The sequence below is a fragment of the Cyprinus carpio genome, chromosome B19 (genome assembly GCF_018340385.1).
Source record: "Cyprinus carpio isolate SPL01 chromosome B19, ASM1834038v1, whole genome shotgun sequence".
Taxonomy (NCBI): Eukaryota; Metazoa; Chordata; class Actinopteri; order Cypriniformes; family Cyprinidae; genus Cyprinus; species Cyprinus carpio.
The window spans coordinates 16,718,716-16,734,049 of record NC_056615.1 but is presented as its reverse complement, the minus strand read 5'-3'; the positions used below and the strand labels follow the sequence as shown (position 1 = coordinate 16,734,049).

The following is a 15,334-nucleotide window of genomic DNA, read 5'->3' as shown; positions in this document are numbered from 1 at the left end:
GTATGAAGGGCGTATTCGTTCACTACATTCAACAAATCACATGCTAAAATATTTGTTTAATGGGGTTCTTCATTGTTTGCATCATTCAAATGATGCAACAAAACAGGCAAATGATGTATGGAAATGGGAGACTTGATACTTAGCATGTTATCTTTTGAAATATTATGAAATTTGATTCATTTGGGGAAAAATATGTCCCCTAAATATAAATCCCCTAAAGCAGTGGTTAACTAGGGGACAACAACAAACTTCTAAGGGGCCAAAAGATGTAATAAAACGATTCAAATCAAGTTATATTAAAATACTATAACACTAACATAATAAAAATGCTTTAGAACCACTTCACTAAAGTCTTAATGATTGCTAAAGTTTCTTAAGCCAAGAACATGGACACGTACAAATTGCAAAGATGTTCTCAACACATTTAATAAATGTTTTCACCACATATTTACAAACAAGAAGTTGACACCTGAATTTAAACTGATCAGAAAAAATTATTGGCAGCACTAATCTGGGATTTCCACAATGGCGATCATCTTCAGAGCATGTGATGATGATAATTATCTTGTCATGCGAAATCCACTGTTTCTTTTTGATCTAGGAGATTCCAATGGCTGTCTGCCTACCTCTTGATTTCTCCATTAATCTCACACTTTACACCTTAGTGGTAATTCCTAAGTAGATTGTCCAGTCCACTTTTACTGATAGTCCCATACGCCTGAGAATAACTGCCTAGTTTGGCGCGAGGATCGCCGGCTGCAGAAACATTCGAACTGCTCTGGAAAACCTTCTTGCTGAACCTTGGAGGAAGCTTGGCATCACGTGAATGCGAATTAGACCGCTGGTTCTGTACAGTGGGATATTAAGATATCATATTGAGGAAAACCATAAAACATATCTGACATATCATTTATTAAAAACTAAGTAATGAAGGTGATCTAAGGTACAAAAAGACTCTAGCAAGGCAGAATGCAAACACTAGAACAGATGGCAGTTAGACCTCCTGATATGTGTCAAAACTGAGGGGGATTTTTAACATGGCACTGCTTTCTAGCTTGAGACATACACAGCCTCAACCAATAGATTGTGTTGGCAGATTGAATGTTCCCAGGTCAGAGTAAACAAGAGTCACACGGGTCACATGGGTTTTATGCAAACTGGAAACATTAATGGTTGAATAGATGGTAGCTGTAATTTTCTGAAACATTTTTGCCCCACCAAAAAACAAAAGGCCACTCACCAAGCGAGCAGAGGTGACACATAACACAGGGGAAACAATGGGTTCATCCTTGCGAATAAGGGGATTATTTTGGGGCTGTGCTAGTGTGAGAGAGAAAGAGTTTGTGCGTGCCACAGGGGCAGAGCGACCTCGCTGGTCTACTCCCTGATTGGAAGGAATGAACAGATGACACATTTTAAATGGACACTGCAAAAAACAGCACCATAACCACTTAAAATGTCTTTAAATGTTGAATAGACAGCAGCTCTTATATAAGATGAAACAGTAGGACGTACCACAGGCCCATTAGCACCATCTGCAGGCAGTACACCTCCAGTATCCTGATTCCTCCTCCCAATCCGCTGAGAATGAGCTGGGTGCTGGTGCAGTTTGACTAAACCATCTGGAAAATAAATGGATAATACCTTTTATGGCTATCTAATGAGTAATATAACAGCATTTCAAAGTTTGTGGTCTGCAAGATTTTTTTAAATGTTTTTTTTTTTTAATTAGTCTCTTGTTCACCAAGGCTGCATTTATTTCATCAAAAATACAGTAAAACAGTAATGTTGTGAAATATTATTATAATTTAAAATAACTGTTTCTAAGTATTCAGTGTTAAATGATCCTTCAGAAATAATTCTAATATGCTGATTTGGTGTAAAAACATTTTGTTTACAATGTTAAATATCACTGTGCTGCTTATATTTTTAAATGAAAAAGTAAACATTTTTTCTTCAGAATTTTTTGATAATTAGAAAGTTACAAAAGAACAGCATTTATTTGAAATAAGAATAATTTGTAACATCATAAATGTTTTTACTGTCACTTTTGATCTATTTAATGCACCTTGCTGAATAAAAATATTTTATTAAAAATAATAATAAAAAAACTCCAAACTAGTGCATATGCTTAGTATAGTTGCAGTCTATTCTATGGTAGTGTATATTCTATCATAAAAGTTGAAACCTTCAGTGACCAAAGCCTTATGTGCATTACACATAATTGAATGTATAAGTGTGGTGATTGAATGGTACTATGCAACCACTATTAAACAGAACTCACTAGGCAAGTGTGTGATGGGGTTATAAGAGGTTTTGACCGCAGTGGGGCTCACTGCTGGGCTGGTGGTTTCAGGAATTGAGTGTGTTTGCTCAGGCCTACTGAGAGGTTTCGCAACAGCTGCTCCAGTTCCATTAGAGCTCTTCTTGTCATTAGGAGATTTCCTGTCATGATCTCTATCCATGCCACGCTTGCCTTCTCTTTGAAAGCCAGCACCTGTTTCATTGCTTTTCTCCACTCCACTGTCCCCATTCACTTTTGCAGTCTTCTCCTCTGATTTCTGTGCGAAATGAGGTTGTTTGTGCATCTGCCGACTGGCCCTTTTTTCCAGGATCATTTTACAGGAGAAATTGGAAAGTTGTTCTTAAGCATTTGCTAATATATTATTACTGTAAAAATACTACCATTAAAAAGCTGGGGTGGATACAATTGTTCTAATATTTTAATGATTTTTAAGGCTGCATTTATTTAAACAAAAATATAGTAAAACATTAATATTGCAAAATGTTATTACAATGTAAAATAACTCTCCCGTTTATTCTCTTAAAAATAGAAATCATACTGAACCCAAACTTTTAAACTTCAGTGAACAATTATTTATGCTCAGTTTGTGTGATAAGTTTTCAGGAGGAAAGATTTTTGTCACTGTGACGCAGCATTTGTTACCATAACCCAGAAATCATATGACTGTGTACACTCACAACATTATGACTGTTCAAAACAAAGCACGAGACAAAGGGCAAAATAAATCTGTGCAAAACGAGAAAATAATGAATGGCAAGTTTCCACTCACCTCATAGAGTTTGTTTCTGTACTGAGTAACAGAGAGTTGGACGTCATCGTCCACTGGCAAAATGACATCATAGACCAAACTAGGCTCTCTGGCTGGGTTGTGAAATTGCATGACAAACAGAAAGATGAGGGATTATTATTAATTTATATATTAAGTAAATCATTTATTCATATAACAACAATGCAATCATTACAAAAACATATAAAAGTATTCACTGATGTCACATGGACTATTTTAATGATGTCCATACTTTGTTTCTAGGCCTGGGAACATTTCAGTTGCATTGCTGTCTATGCAGGGTCAGAGAGCTCTCGGATTTCATCAAAAAATATCCTAATTTGTGTTCTGAAGATGAACGAAGGTCTTACGGGTTTGGAACGACATGAGGGTGAGAAATTAATGATAGAATTTTTATTTTGGGGTGAACTATCCCTTTAATAGCCATTCATCAATTTTTATCATATTTTAATTTCTTTCCAATATAGTGCACTGAAGCTCAAATACACTGTCAAGTGCTGTGTATTAGGAAAGTAGACAGGGTCCATTTTGATTTCCTGTTGACTTATACATTATTATTTAAAAACGTTAAATAACTAAAAGCAAAACTCACTTGGACACATAAGGGTGCTGCAGAGCTTCCTCTGCACTGAGTCTCTTGTCTGGATTGAAAACCAGCAGGCGCTGCACTAAATCAAGGGCATCAGGTGGCACTGATGCCGGCAGAATTTCATCTATTGGCACCTGAGGTCTGAACACGTTCACATCAAACACGTCATCAAACACTCATCATTCAAGATCAGCTAAACAACCATAGAGTGAACAATGAAGACAAACTGTTAAATATGAACATTACATACCTAAGCAGCATTCTCTGAATCACAGAAGCCCCATACTCTGATCTGATAGCCAATACATCTATGAAAAAAATTATACATGGTTCTATTAGCAAAGTTTGTTTCTTTGTGGCTGGTTTATTTAGTTGTTGCCTGAAAGAACAAGTCTCATGTAAAACTCACCTTCTGTAGAAGGATGTGGAATGGCACTCATGATTTTTTCGATTTGATTAATGGTAGACGTCCCGGGGAAGAGAGGCTTGCCCAGGAGCATCTCTCCCAGAATGCAACCTATGCTCCACATGTCCACACCTTTTGTGTACCTGGAGGAAATATAGGAACCATTATCACAATATACTATGTATTATGATTAATAGATTATAAAATGCTAGAGGGCCACGCACCTACTGGATCCCAAGAGAATTTCAGGGGCTCTGTACCATCGTGTTGCCACGTACTCTGTCAGGGCAGGATTCACAGCATCCTCTTGGATCTGGTACAGGGATCTTGCCAAGCCAAAGTCACACAGCTTCACAAAGCAGTCTGAGTCGAGTAAGATGTTGGATGGCTTTAGGAAATAAAAATAAAGGAATGACTTAAACCAGAAATGGTTTAAATTAATTCTGTAAACATGAAGTGATGTTAAAAGGTGTGACATACCTTTTGGTCCCTATGAATGACATTGCCTGAATGAAGGTATTTTGTCGCTTTAAGAAGCTGGTACATGACATAACGCTTATGAATGTCTTTTAACAGACTTCCTTTCTTTATCACAGCATGTAGGTCTGTGTCTGAAAAGAAAACTCGGTGTGTCACATCACATAAATAATAGTAACTTGGAATTATGTATATTGCTATAAAGTACCTTTAATTGGAATATAATGGTGTGAAGAGTACTGACTAATAAGTGCAAAAGGCTCCAGGAAAGATCACACAAACTCTCTTACCCATGAATTCAAACACAAGGTAAATGTCTTTGTCGTTTTGGGCTCTGATGACATTCAGCAATTTAATTATGTTAGGATGATCCCCAAACTCCTGCAAAAGGGAAAAAAGAAGGAAGTTTGATATCTTAACAAACACAGAATTAAGTTTTTAAGGTAATCTATTGTGTGGGGTCAGTAGAAAAAAGAAATGATTACTTTTGAGCAAGGACGCATTATATTGACCAAAAGTGACAGTAAAGGAATTTATAATGTTACAAAAGGTTTCTATTTCAAATAAGCAGAATATAAGATGAACAAAATATGAGCACAACAACTGCTTTCAATAATGAAAATAATATATTTTATTGAGCACCAAATTAGCATATTAAATAACATTGAACAATATTACTGTTTTACTGTATCTCTGATCAAACAAATTCAGCTTGGTGAGCATAAGAAAATTTTATCAAAAACATTTTAAAATCTTACCAACAACAAACTTTTGAGCAGCAGTGTAAATATGGTAAGAAACATGAATATTTGGATTCTATGGTTTGGTCAAAGGGCAATATTCTTACCTGGAGGAACATAATTTCTCTGAATGTTCTCTATGGGAAAATGCAGAAAAGCAGATAGGTATGCATTTGATACAGTTTAAAGAAAAATATGAATAAACTGAATCTAAATAACTGATGTTTACATATTCATACATACAGTAGAAGTAGTATAGTTTTGTATGTTTTGTTGCTATTTCAGACTTTTTCTTATTCTCCACCTCTCTATTTTACTTGTCTCTAACCTGAGCATCTGTTCGATTCCTAAAGGCATCAAAGATTTTCTTCACAGCAACAGTCTCTCCTGTTTTTCTGTCCACAGCCTTCCAAACAATTCCATATGCCTGTGAAACGGATAAGAAAGTACACCGTAATAAAATTATAGTTGATTGAAGGAAAACAAACAGGGTATGACTTAATGGTCAGTTGTCAGGGAAGGGTTGCCATGAAACCCTCATTTAAGTCATTTGTGCTCACTGCAGTTTTCATTTATTTACCGGAGTGACCGAGGAGAGATCATGCAGTCCACAGAACCTTTGTTTACTGACTGCCATTATGAGCAGTTCAAGTCCCTATGATGTTTACTGCCATTATTAATCCAAAGGGTGGCCTTTCTTTGCATGTACATATTTTATGTCAGATTTACTATTTTGTATATTAGATTTTTACTCAAAAGTGACTTTTTGTCTCATTACTTTTTGAAAGATTAAACAGAAACAACAGAGCTTCATTACACCTAGTTAAACTGCACAAAACACAAGGTTAGTACCACAACACCGACAACTACAGTACAGCAGTTCTTTCAAGCATATATGATCACTATTATGCAAATCAATGAATGATAGAAACAATAGCCCTATGATCCCTGCTTCAGTTCTAGGTGGGATTTAATACAAATTATTCCTAAAATTGTGTTTAGGACAGTCCAGATGAAGCTGATGGTCTAATTCAAGACAATAAACATAACAGCAAATACATTACCCTGTCTGGTTATTATATAACTATGTAAGATTTTATAAGATTTGTCTTGACACTTTTTAAACACATAATGACAGTAGATGAACATCTTACCCCTTTCCCAAGTCTTCTCTTGATTTCATATTTCAAAGTGATGTGTTCTTCCACCTCTGAGATGTTCATGTCGTCTATTTCCTGTTTTACCACTTAAAATGATTCTTAATGTTGATTGATTTTGATCATGGCAGGAATAAAATCCTGGCTCCTTGAGGAATGCAGGATTGCAACAAAACAGATTTAAATAAACAAAATCCACTAACGTTAGGAGTTTACTTTTCCTAGGCGATATGCCGAATAATAAATCTAAACACGAATTTATCACGAGTTAAACTTAATCACTATTGAGCGTCCAAACAATTAAACGGAGTTATATAAATTCTAATCTCGACCTTCTGAAAGCAAATGTGTGTGTCGTTTGGATGTCACCATTGATATCTGTGCTTGCTCATATGGCCTGGTACAAAGTTACGCATCGCTTGGGTTTGTAATTGTTTGTCGCCATGGAGACGATACATAGGACGCAATCTCTTAAAGGAGCAGCATGTTTGCTAAAAGTTCGGTTATTAGCGAAATTTCGGCTAAAACGGTGCGTGTGGCTTGTCAATTATATACTTATGTATGAAGCATTACCTACACACAAGTCGCTTTCAAAACAACTTAAACCCATGAGGAAATCTTTCGCCAAGAAAATCACCGAGAAAAAAAAAAAATAACAATCCGGTAAAAATGACCCTTCGTATAGTGTTTCGGAACCCTCTGTCATGGTGCAGATATGGATATATCATGCATTACTGCGTGCAGTTGGCTAGTAGACATTATATTGAGGTATTCAACCAAATGAAAGGGTTTAATATCATTATTTGTACATATAATCACACAGAATTGTACATGTAATCACAAACATTTTTTTCAAAGAATGATGTGTTTCATTTCAAAACTATTTTATTTACATAGGTCATCTAATAAATATGCCTTATTACATAAAGTGAGCTAGACCAACACCATGCCAAGGAAAGAGTAAGTTCTTAATCAAGCTTTTATAAAAGTCAAGTTATCAACCAACAAATGTTAAAGTACTGTAAAAGAATGATCGCATTTAACATTGTTATTTAAATACTGAGAAAACATCCATTTAAAAAAATATATAAGGAAAGTGTGTAGCTAGGGAAACATCCATTTAAAATAAAATGCAGTACTGAAAATTCAGTATTAGACTGTTCTAGAAGATATTATGAGATCCATAAACTATCAATCCATATGTTCATTCAAGACTTGTATTTATAGAGGCAAGCATCTTTTGCCTGTAATAAACTCCTCCCTATAACGCCCTCACTGCATCTCAGTTAGCTATTGTATTCGCTATTGCCTTTCTAGAGAACACTCTAGAATCTCTTTACATTAAAAAAAAAATACACTACTCTTAATTTTCAAATCTGTGAATAATATAATCCTGATTGTATTACTGAACAACATAAGCCTTAGTAAGCAGTACTCTAATTAGATTTACAGTTCCTACATTCCTACAGGAGACATGGGCAAAATTAAACAAACAAACAAAACAAAAAAAAGGCTGGTGAAAAAGAGTTCAGAGAGTTCAGAGAGAGAAGGAACATTTAAGAGGAGTGTAAGAAACGATTAAAGGCATTGTAGGCAGACTCCAGGTCAAACAGCATCTGGCGAACCTGGGAGTCATCCAGCTCATCCGATGCAGACATGCTGCTTAGTGTGGTTAACCTGTGAAGAAGAACAACACAGTGAGCATTGCTTTTAAAGCGCAGGGAAACTGAATTTGTTTTTCAGGCAATTTGATTTAGTTTTGATTTTAGATTTTGGCAGATGAGCTATTTTATTTAATGCGTTCTAAATGTGATGTACAAAAATTACTCCAGTTTTCGGTGTCACATAATTCTTCAGGAATCAATCTAATATGCTGGTTTGGTGCTTAACAAACATTTCTTATTATTCTCAATGTTAAAATGTTTTTTTGAACACTATTATTTTTTTTCCCAGGATTTTTCGATGAATACAGGTGCTGGTCATATAATTAGAATATCATCAAAAAGTTGATTTATTTCACTAATTCCATTCAAAAAGTGAAACTTGTATATTATATTTATTCATTACACACAGACAGATATATTTCAAATGTTTATTTCTTTAAATTTTGATGTTTATAACTGACAACTAAGGAAAATCCCAAATACAGTATCTCAGAAAATTAGAATATTGTGAAAAGATTTAATATTGAAGACACCTGGTGCCACATTTTAATCAGTTAATCAACTCAAAACACCTGCAAAGCCTTTAAATGGTCTCTCAGTCTAGTTCTGTAGGCTACACAATCATGGGGAAGACTGCTGACTTGACAGTTGTCCAAAAGACGACTATTGACACCTTGCACAAGGAGGGCAAGACACAAAAGGTCATTGCAAAAGAGGCTGGCTGTTCATAGAGCTCTGTGTCCAAGCACATTAACAGAGAGGTGAAGGGAAGGAAAAGATGTGGTAGAAGAAAAGTGTACAAGCAATAGGGATAACCGCACCCTGGAGAGGATTGTGAAACAAAACCCATTCAAAAATGTGGGGGAGATTCACAAAGAGTGGACTGGAGCTGGAGTCAGTGCTTCAAGAACCACTACACAAAGACGTATGCAAAGACATGTGTTTCAGCTGTCGCATTCCTTGTGTCAAGCCACTCTTGAACAACAGACAGTGTCAAAAGCGTCTCGCCTGGAATGCTGCTGAGTGGTCCAAAGTTATGTTCTCTGATGAAAGTAAATTTTGCATTTCCTTTGGATATCAGGGTCCCAGAGTCTGGAGGAAGAGAGGAGAGGCACACAATCCACGTTGCTTGAGGTCCAGTGTAAAGTTTCAACAGTCAGTGATGGTTTGCGGTGTCATGTCATCCTCTGGTGTTGGTCCACTGTGTTTTCTGAGGTCCAAGGTCAACACAGCCGTATACCAGGAAGTTTTAGAGCACTTCATGCTTCCTGCTGCTGACCAACTTTATGGAGATGCAGATTTCATTTTTCCAACAGGACTTGGCACCTGCACACAGTGCCAAAGCTACCAGTACCTGGTTTAAGGACCATGGTATCCCTGTTCTTAATTGGCCAGCAAACTCGCCTGACCTTAACCCCATAGAAAATCTATGGGGTATTATGAAGAGGAAGATGCGATATGCCAGACCCAAGAATGCAGAAGAGCTGAAGGCCACTATCAGAGCAACCTGGGCTCTCATAACACCTGAGCAGTGCCACAGACTGATGGACTCCATGCCACGCTGCATTGCTGCAGAAATTCAGGCAAAGGAGCCCCAACTAAGTATTGAGTGCTGTACATGCTCATACTTTTCATTTTTATACTTTTTAGTTGGCCAAGATTTCTAAAAATCCTTTCTTTGTATTGGTCTTAAGTTATATTCTAATTTTCTGAGATACTGAATTTGGGATTTTCCTTAGTTGTCAGTTATAATCATCAAAATTAAAAGAAATAAACATTTGAAATATATCAGTCTGTGTGTAATGAATGAATATAATATACAAGTTTCACTTTTTGAATGGAATTAATGAAATAAATAAACTTTTTGATGATATTCTAATTATATGACCAGCACCTGTAGAAATGAAAAAACAGCATTTATTTGAAATAGAAAGCTTGTGCAAAATTATAAATGTCTTTACTGTCACTTTTTTTTTTTTACTTTTTGAATGGTACTGTATTTCTACAGTAAAACTAGGCTTACCAGAGGCTGACTTTGTCTTTGGCCTCTGAATCTGTTGGCATGTTGCTCATTCTATTCATGGTCTCCATGAGCTCTCTCAGGTCAGGCTGGATCTATAAAACAATGTTCTCAGTTAATCAGTAATTCAAGTCAAGAAGACTTAAGCTGTCTCTAAATAACATTATGTTAATCTAATTAAGCAGATGTATTCTGTGAAATGAGTACCTCATCCATGGCACGAATCTCAAGTCGAAGTTTGTCCATCACTGTGATAAAGAGCTACATGAGAGAAAACAAAAATAAAAAAAAAGTGAAGAAGCAGATTTTGCCAGTTATTATATTGCTAAATGGCCACACTCTACTGTGGAGCCCTGGGGAAATTGCATATGGCATTATTTCTTCTAGTTTGATGAAAAAAATCTACTTAATGGAACTGTTGGAACAAGAAGGCATCCTCTGTGCTCAGTTAATAGACACTTCGGGGCATTTTGGCATTAGCTCAAGAAGCTATTCATTCTAGGCTGCATAAAATCACTATATAAAGTGTTCAAGATACATACAGAAACTATGTCTGCAATGCAGCGATTCAAGTTGCCCTTGTCATCCTTAATGGTGATTGGTCGATCCTCTTTGATCCTTTCCATAGCCAGTGGACAGTCCAGCTGTCAGAAACACACAGGGGGAAAAAAATGAACTAAAGCACACTGATCTGCACGCAGTGCACTGGACTAGCAAATTACTAACCAAAGATACAAAAGAGCATTAAAACAGAAGAATTTAGAGTTACATGCAAGCAAAATCAGCTATACCCTATATTTCCGACAAAAGTCATCAATGGAGCCCACATCTGATCCCTGGACTTGTTTGAAAGCAGCCTTGTACTGGACAAGCAATCTTGAGCAAGCTCCTGTGTATCTGCAAAAACAAAGCAAATATTTATTATATGAATAGATGTAAATAAGGGTGTGGTCACATTGGTAACACTTTATGGGCAAAAAAGGTCCATTGTCTTTTGTTATAGATCAGTGATATATGAAGCATAGCTCACACAGAAGTCACTTTAAAACAAAGCAGCTTCTGGCTGTTCAGCACACAGTAAATTAATTTACCTGACCAATGTTGGGAAAACTGTGTGCAGACATATTTCATATCACATGAAATTTCCAATCATGTGGACTCCTATTAAAATCTCTGGATATAAATGTGACCAGACCTTAATTCACAATGTTTTGCACAAACAAATTAAGTGACTAACTCGTTTGGAGTCACACAGTCCTTAATGTAGGCTTTTTCCAGGGCCTGAAGTGTTTTGACCACAGCAAACAACTCTGCCATGTTGTCATACCTTTCAAAACAAAATAAAAAGACATTAATTGCAACCCAATCACGTAATCACCATTCTGCATCATCTTTATTGTGACATCAATCAATAAGACAAATAAACAGGGAAACTCAAATGAGCCATTCCTGAACAGTACGATGTTGGTTAACTTACTTTTCTCTTTCTCTGGCATTTTTGTACAATTTCACTTCCTGTAACAGACCAAAATGTAATTCAAACACAGAGGAATGATGACAGATGAGTGCATTATTACAAATTATGTGCACAATATAACATTATTACCTCATACAGTTCTGGCTTGTTGGCAGGCGCTGATTAAGTTAAAGCAGAAAGGCAAAACATATAAAATCAGATATGAGACTTATGAAAATATGTGCAAGAGTAATAGTATGAGATGCTTTGATTGTTTAGAGGCTCATGATTAAGCAGGTTCTCTCACTCACCTCCTCCCATCACTCCAGAGGCAGGTATTCCATGAAACATGATGAACTACAAAACAACTGAAGCGAGAATCAGATCATTATGTTTGGTTTAGCCACGGGTCAGCGCTATTCTCAGTGGAATAAATGATATACACAGAGGTTGCATATCAAAATCGACTGATCTGATCTCAGTATGTTTACAGACGCATTGTGGTCAAGGAAATACAATTGAAACTTATAGACAGAAAGACAATATGTTAGATTTTAGACATTTAACGAACTGACTGATGCAAGGTATTGTGAATCCTAAGCGGAGTATATAATACAACCGCTGATTTTGTTTTGTTTATTTCCTGACAAATACACAGCGATGTTAGCATAGCTACCGTCAGCTAGCTAAGATTTTGCTTTCAATCCTCTATGAGAGTACAAGAGACGTTGATGTCTCTCGTTAATTCACACCTTATATACGTCTATAACGTTAATGTGGTTATGAGATGACATTTTATTAAAACACGAAAGGCATTTTTAGCAAAAATGTATCAGGAAAAAGAGAATTCACTCACCCTTACTTTGACGTCACCCACCGTTGTAATCTGACGTGACGTCGCCGGATGATTTCGTAACGTCCAGTTTTCAAAATTTCAAAAATTCAAAATTTGTTTATGCAAATGATATTCTATTTAATCTCAAGTAATAGGAATAATTATTTATTAAATTTAACATTCGTAGAAAACTGCAACATTTATGCACACGTTTCATGGTGACGGGTTGCCAAATCCCTTTAATATTTCTACATAAATAAATATATCACACTTTATTCACTCACATATGTAATGCATAACTACATTATAGTATATTAACTGTTTGATATAGTGTATTATACATCATCGTAAGGCGATCACCTTCCTTTATATAACCAGTGCGATCAATCTAACAGGACTGATTTATCGGTCATTCACAAGAATACTTGGCAACCCGAGAGTGTCTTTGAATACGCGCGCGGGAATTCCAAGACAGCTACAGTGAACAGAGGAGCTCGAGAAACTGTATCTAAATAACTGAAATATAACGTTGTAACTGTTAATATCGATTGTTAGCTTTGTTTGTTATGAGACTGTGAGCGTTTCAGGGAATTGTTTGCCCCGTATATAAAGAGAGGCTGGTTATTTGAGTGTGTGGAATTTGTAAACAATGAAATCCACGAAGAACACTAAAGTGAAACCTGCAGCATCAGCTCAAGAAGAAGAGTGTGGAATATGGCTCGACACAAAAGAGTTAAAAGAAAAGAAACAACAGGTAACAACAACTGAATTCTAACGAAATGTATTTAAACCAAATCTAACCTTTTAAGTGTATTGAAAAGATGTTTTCTTTTGTCTTCGTAAGAAAAAATAACACTACATGAAAGATGAAGGGATCTCAGATTGCTTTTTACATTTTTTTCAGAAACAGCTGACCCGTCCAATATCCAAATTCCTGAACCCACTTGCGAGATCAGGGGGATACAGTGTGGCAGTCGCACTCAGCTTCACTCAGACCAAACTCAACATGCCTGTCACTAAACAAAGCACTATATCAACCTTCTTTACACCCAAATCCAGAGGTAAGACATTCCAGAGCTGTTTCATACTGTAACTGTTTCAGATTACGTGATATTTGAAAATATATAGGCTATATATCTTTAATGTGATGATAAACTGTTAAAGCTAAATAATAACTAATAATAATTACCTTTTGTCCTTTTGTGACTTGTATTTGTTTGCCCAGACCCTAACCCAAGTGCGGCTCATTCTGGGTTGTCCAGTTCCGTGCTCACAGAGGCACGCACCGGGGCCAAACGGAAACATGATGTGACTTTGGAGCCATCTGCAGAGTCAACCAGTCAAATATCTGAGGTGTACTGTGATGAAGATTTTGAAAGATTGTCAGCCGAGGACAAAAAAGAACAGTCTTTTCTCCATTTGATATGCGGAACTGAGCCAGAGGAAGAAGAACCGCCTGAAAAAAGGAGACATGTTGTCCATTACACAGAAAATGTGTTAGAGACACAAGATTATTGTAATAAAGTAGCTTCAAATGAATATCCACATCAGACAGTTCCTGAAACTGAGACTTTCTTTCATGAGGAGTCCCCGGAGCACTATGATCTGATGGTCTGGAAGCCCTCTGAAGATGCACATAAGCTTTTCCTTAAGTCTCCAGGTCCTAAACACACGGACAAACATGATTTAAGAGATCAGAAGGCCAAAGTTAAGGGGTCTATCTTAACCTCTAGGCCTGTCAATGAAAACCACAAAAGATGGAGTGCTTCTGTGAATACCAATAAAAATCAGGAGCAGCCTTGGCACAAAAATAAGGCATCACCCATGAAACGGATGGGGAAAGAGAATAGCTGGCCTGCATCACCTGTTAAAAATGCTCCAACATCCCCTTTTAAACGCCATCTAATTTCCAGTCCAGCTAAGTACAGGTTGAATGAGAAAAACACTTTTCCCCTCATAAAATCAGGTAAGGAACTTGCAAACACAGAGACGGCTGGAGAAACGTTGTTCACTCAGGACTCAGAGGGCTTCTGTGTGATTGCTCATCGTGACCGGCACTTAAGGAGCCCACTAAGAGACCAGAGCAATTTATCTGTGGGCAAAGATTACGGGAATAGTCCATCTGCCGCTTCTTTAGAAAAAGAGGAGGAGGAATCAGATCTAGAGCCAGAGATGCTTTTCACTCAAGACTCAGAGGGAAACATGGTCATCAAGCATTAGCCAATACTAAATACCACAAGAACACAGAAATTTAAGTGTTTTTAATTGATTTTCTTACAATTTTAAAGTTCTTGACTTTTTTAAAGTTGTAATTAATTTGAAAATTTAAATTAAAAAATAAACATTTGTACAAGTACAAATAAACCCCAAAAAATGTTTGTTGTGCAATATTTTATAAAGATTCACTGCTTGCCAGCAGATGGCACCATTAAGCTTTTACTGTCAATGTTTGGTGCATGTAGAATCTGTATATTTTAAAATAGGACTTGATGTGTCACATTAAACATTTATACAAGTTGTGTACATTTGCGCTATCATTTTAAATTAATTTATGTTTTGTATTGCTTTAAATTACCAGCATGGAGCAAGGTGAATACTTCACATTCTCTTCTCGTTTGCCAAGTTGATGATTCCCCGTTGCTGCTCTGTTTAAACTTCCTGTCAGGGACAGAATCTATGAGTTTCAATAAAGAGCCATATGCTGACAAATTCACTTGCTTTTCATGCATTTATAATAAATTGCCATGGACTCAAATGTAAGGGACCCCTTCCTAAAATATAAAGGTAGTTTTGTGTATAAAAACCCGTTTATACTGTGTGTGAAAAATATTAAGTGAGATATAAGAAATACAACAAAATCAACAGAAGATGGTAATAAGGCCACACACACACACACAA

The 15,334-nt window shown here is 36.4% G+C and overlaps 3 protein-coding genes across 3 annotated transcripts; 1 reads left to right on the top strand and 2 right to left on the bottom strand.

The window, feature by feature from the left end:
• Positions 1–410: 410 nt before the first annotated feature.
• Positions 411–7,089, bottom strand: LOC109094690 (mitogen-activated protein kinase 15-like). The gene is made up of 14 exons (XM_042745419.1): positions 6,459–7,089; positions 5,633–5,731; positions 5,412–5,441; positions 4,855–4,945; positions 4,568–4,698; positions 4,312–4,475; positions 4,091–4,230; positions 3,932–3,989; positions 3,686–3,822; positions 3,075–3,181; positions 2,285–2,618; positions 1,516–1,622; positions 1,241–1,384; positions 411–847 (listed from the first exon to the last, which is right to left on the bottom strand). Exons 1-14 carry the CDS (start codon positions 6,525–6,527, stop codon positions 662–664), a joined length of 1,797 nt encoding a protein of 598 aa, XP_042601353.1. The 5' UTR covers positions 6,528–7,089; the 3' UTR covers positions 411–661.
• Positions 7,090–7,328: 239 nt separating this feature from the next.
• Positions 7,329–12,582, bottom strand: LOC109111115 (vacuolar protein sorting-associated protein 28 homolog). The gene is made up of 10 exons (XM_042745425.1): positions 12,458–12,582; positions 11,913–11,969; positions 11,752–11,780; positions 11,623–11,660; positions 11,383–11,472; positions 10,937–11,042; positions 10,688–10,789; positions 10,353–10,406; positions 10,149–10,240; positions 7,329–8,138 (listed from the first exon to the last, which is right to left on the bottom strand). Exons 2-10 carry the CDS (start codon positions 11,950–11,952, stop codon positions 8,018–8,020), a joined length of 672 nt encoding a protein of 223 aa, XP_042601359.1. The 5' UTR covers positions 11,953–11,969; positions 12,458–12,582; the 3' UTR covers positions 7,329–8,017.
• A 271-nt stretch (positions 12,583–12,853) lies between these two features.
• LOC109110998 lies at positions 12,854–15,214 on the top strand. Its single transcript, XM_019123960.2, has 3 exons — positions 12,854–13,190; positions 13,341–13,497; positions 13,662–15,214. Exons 1-3 carry the CDS (start codon positions 13,086–13,088, stop codon positions 14,654–14,656), a joined length of 1,257 nt encoding a protein of 418 aa, XP_018979505.2. The 5' UTR covers positions 12,854–13,085; the 3' UTR covers positions 14,657–15,214.
• Positions 15,215–15,334: the final 120 nt, after the last annotated feature.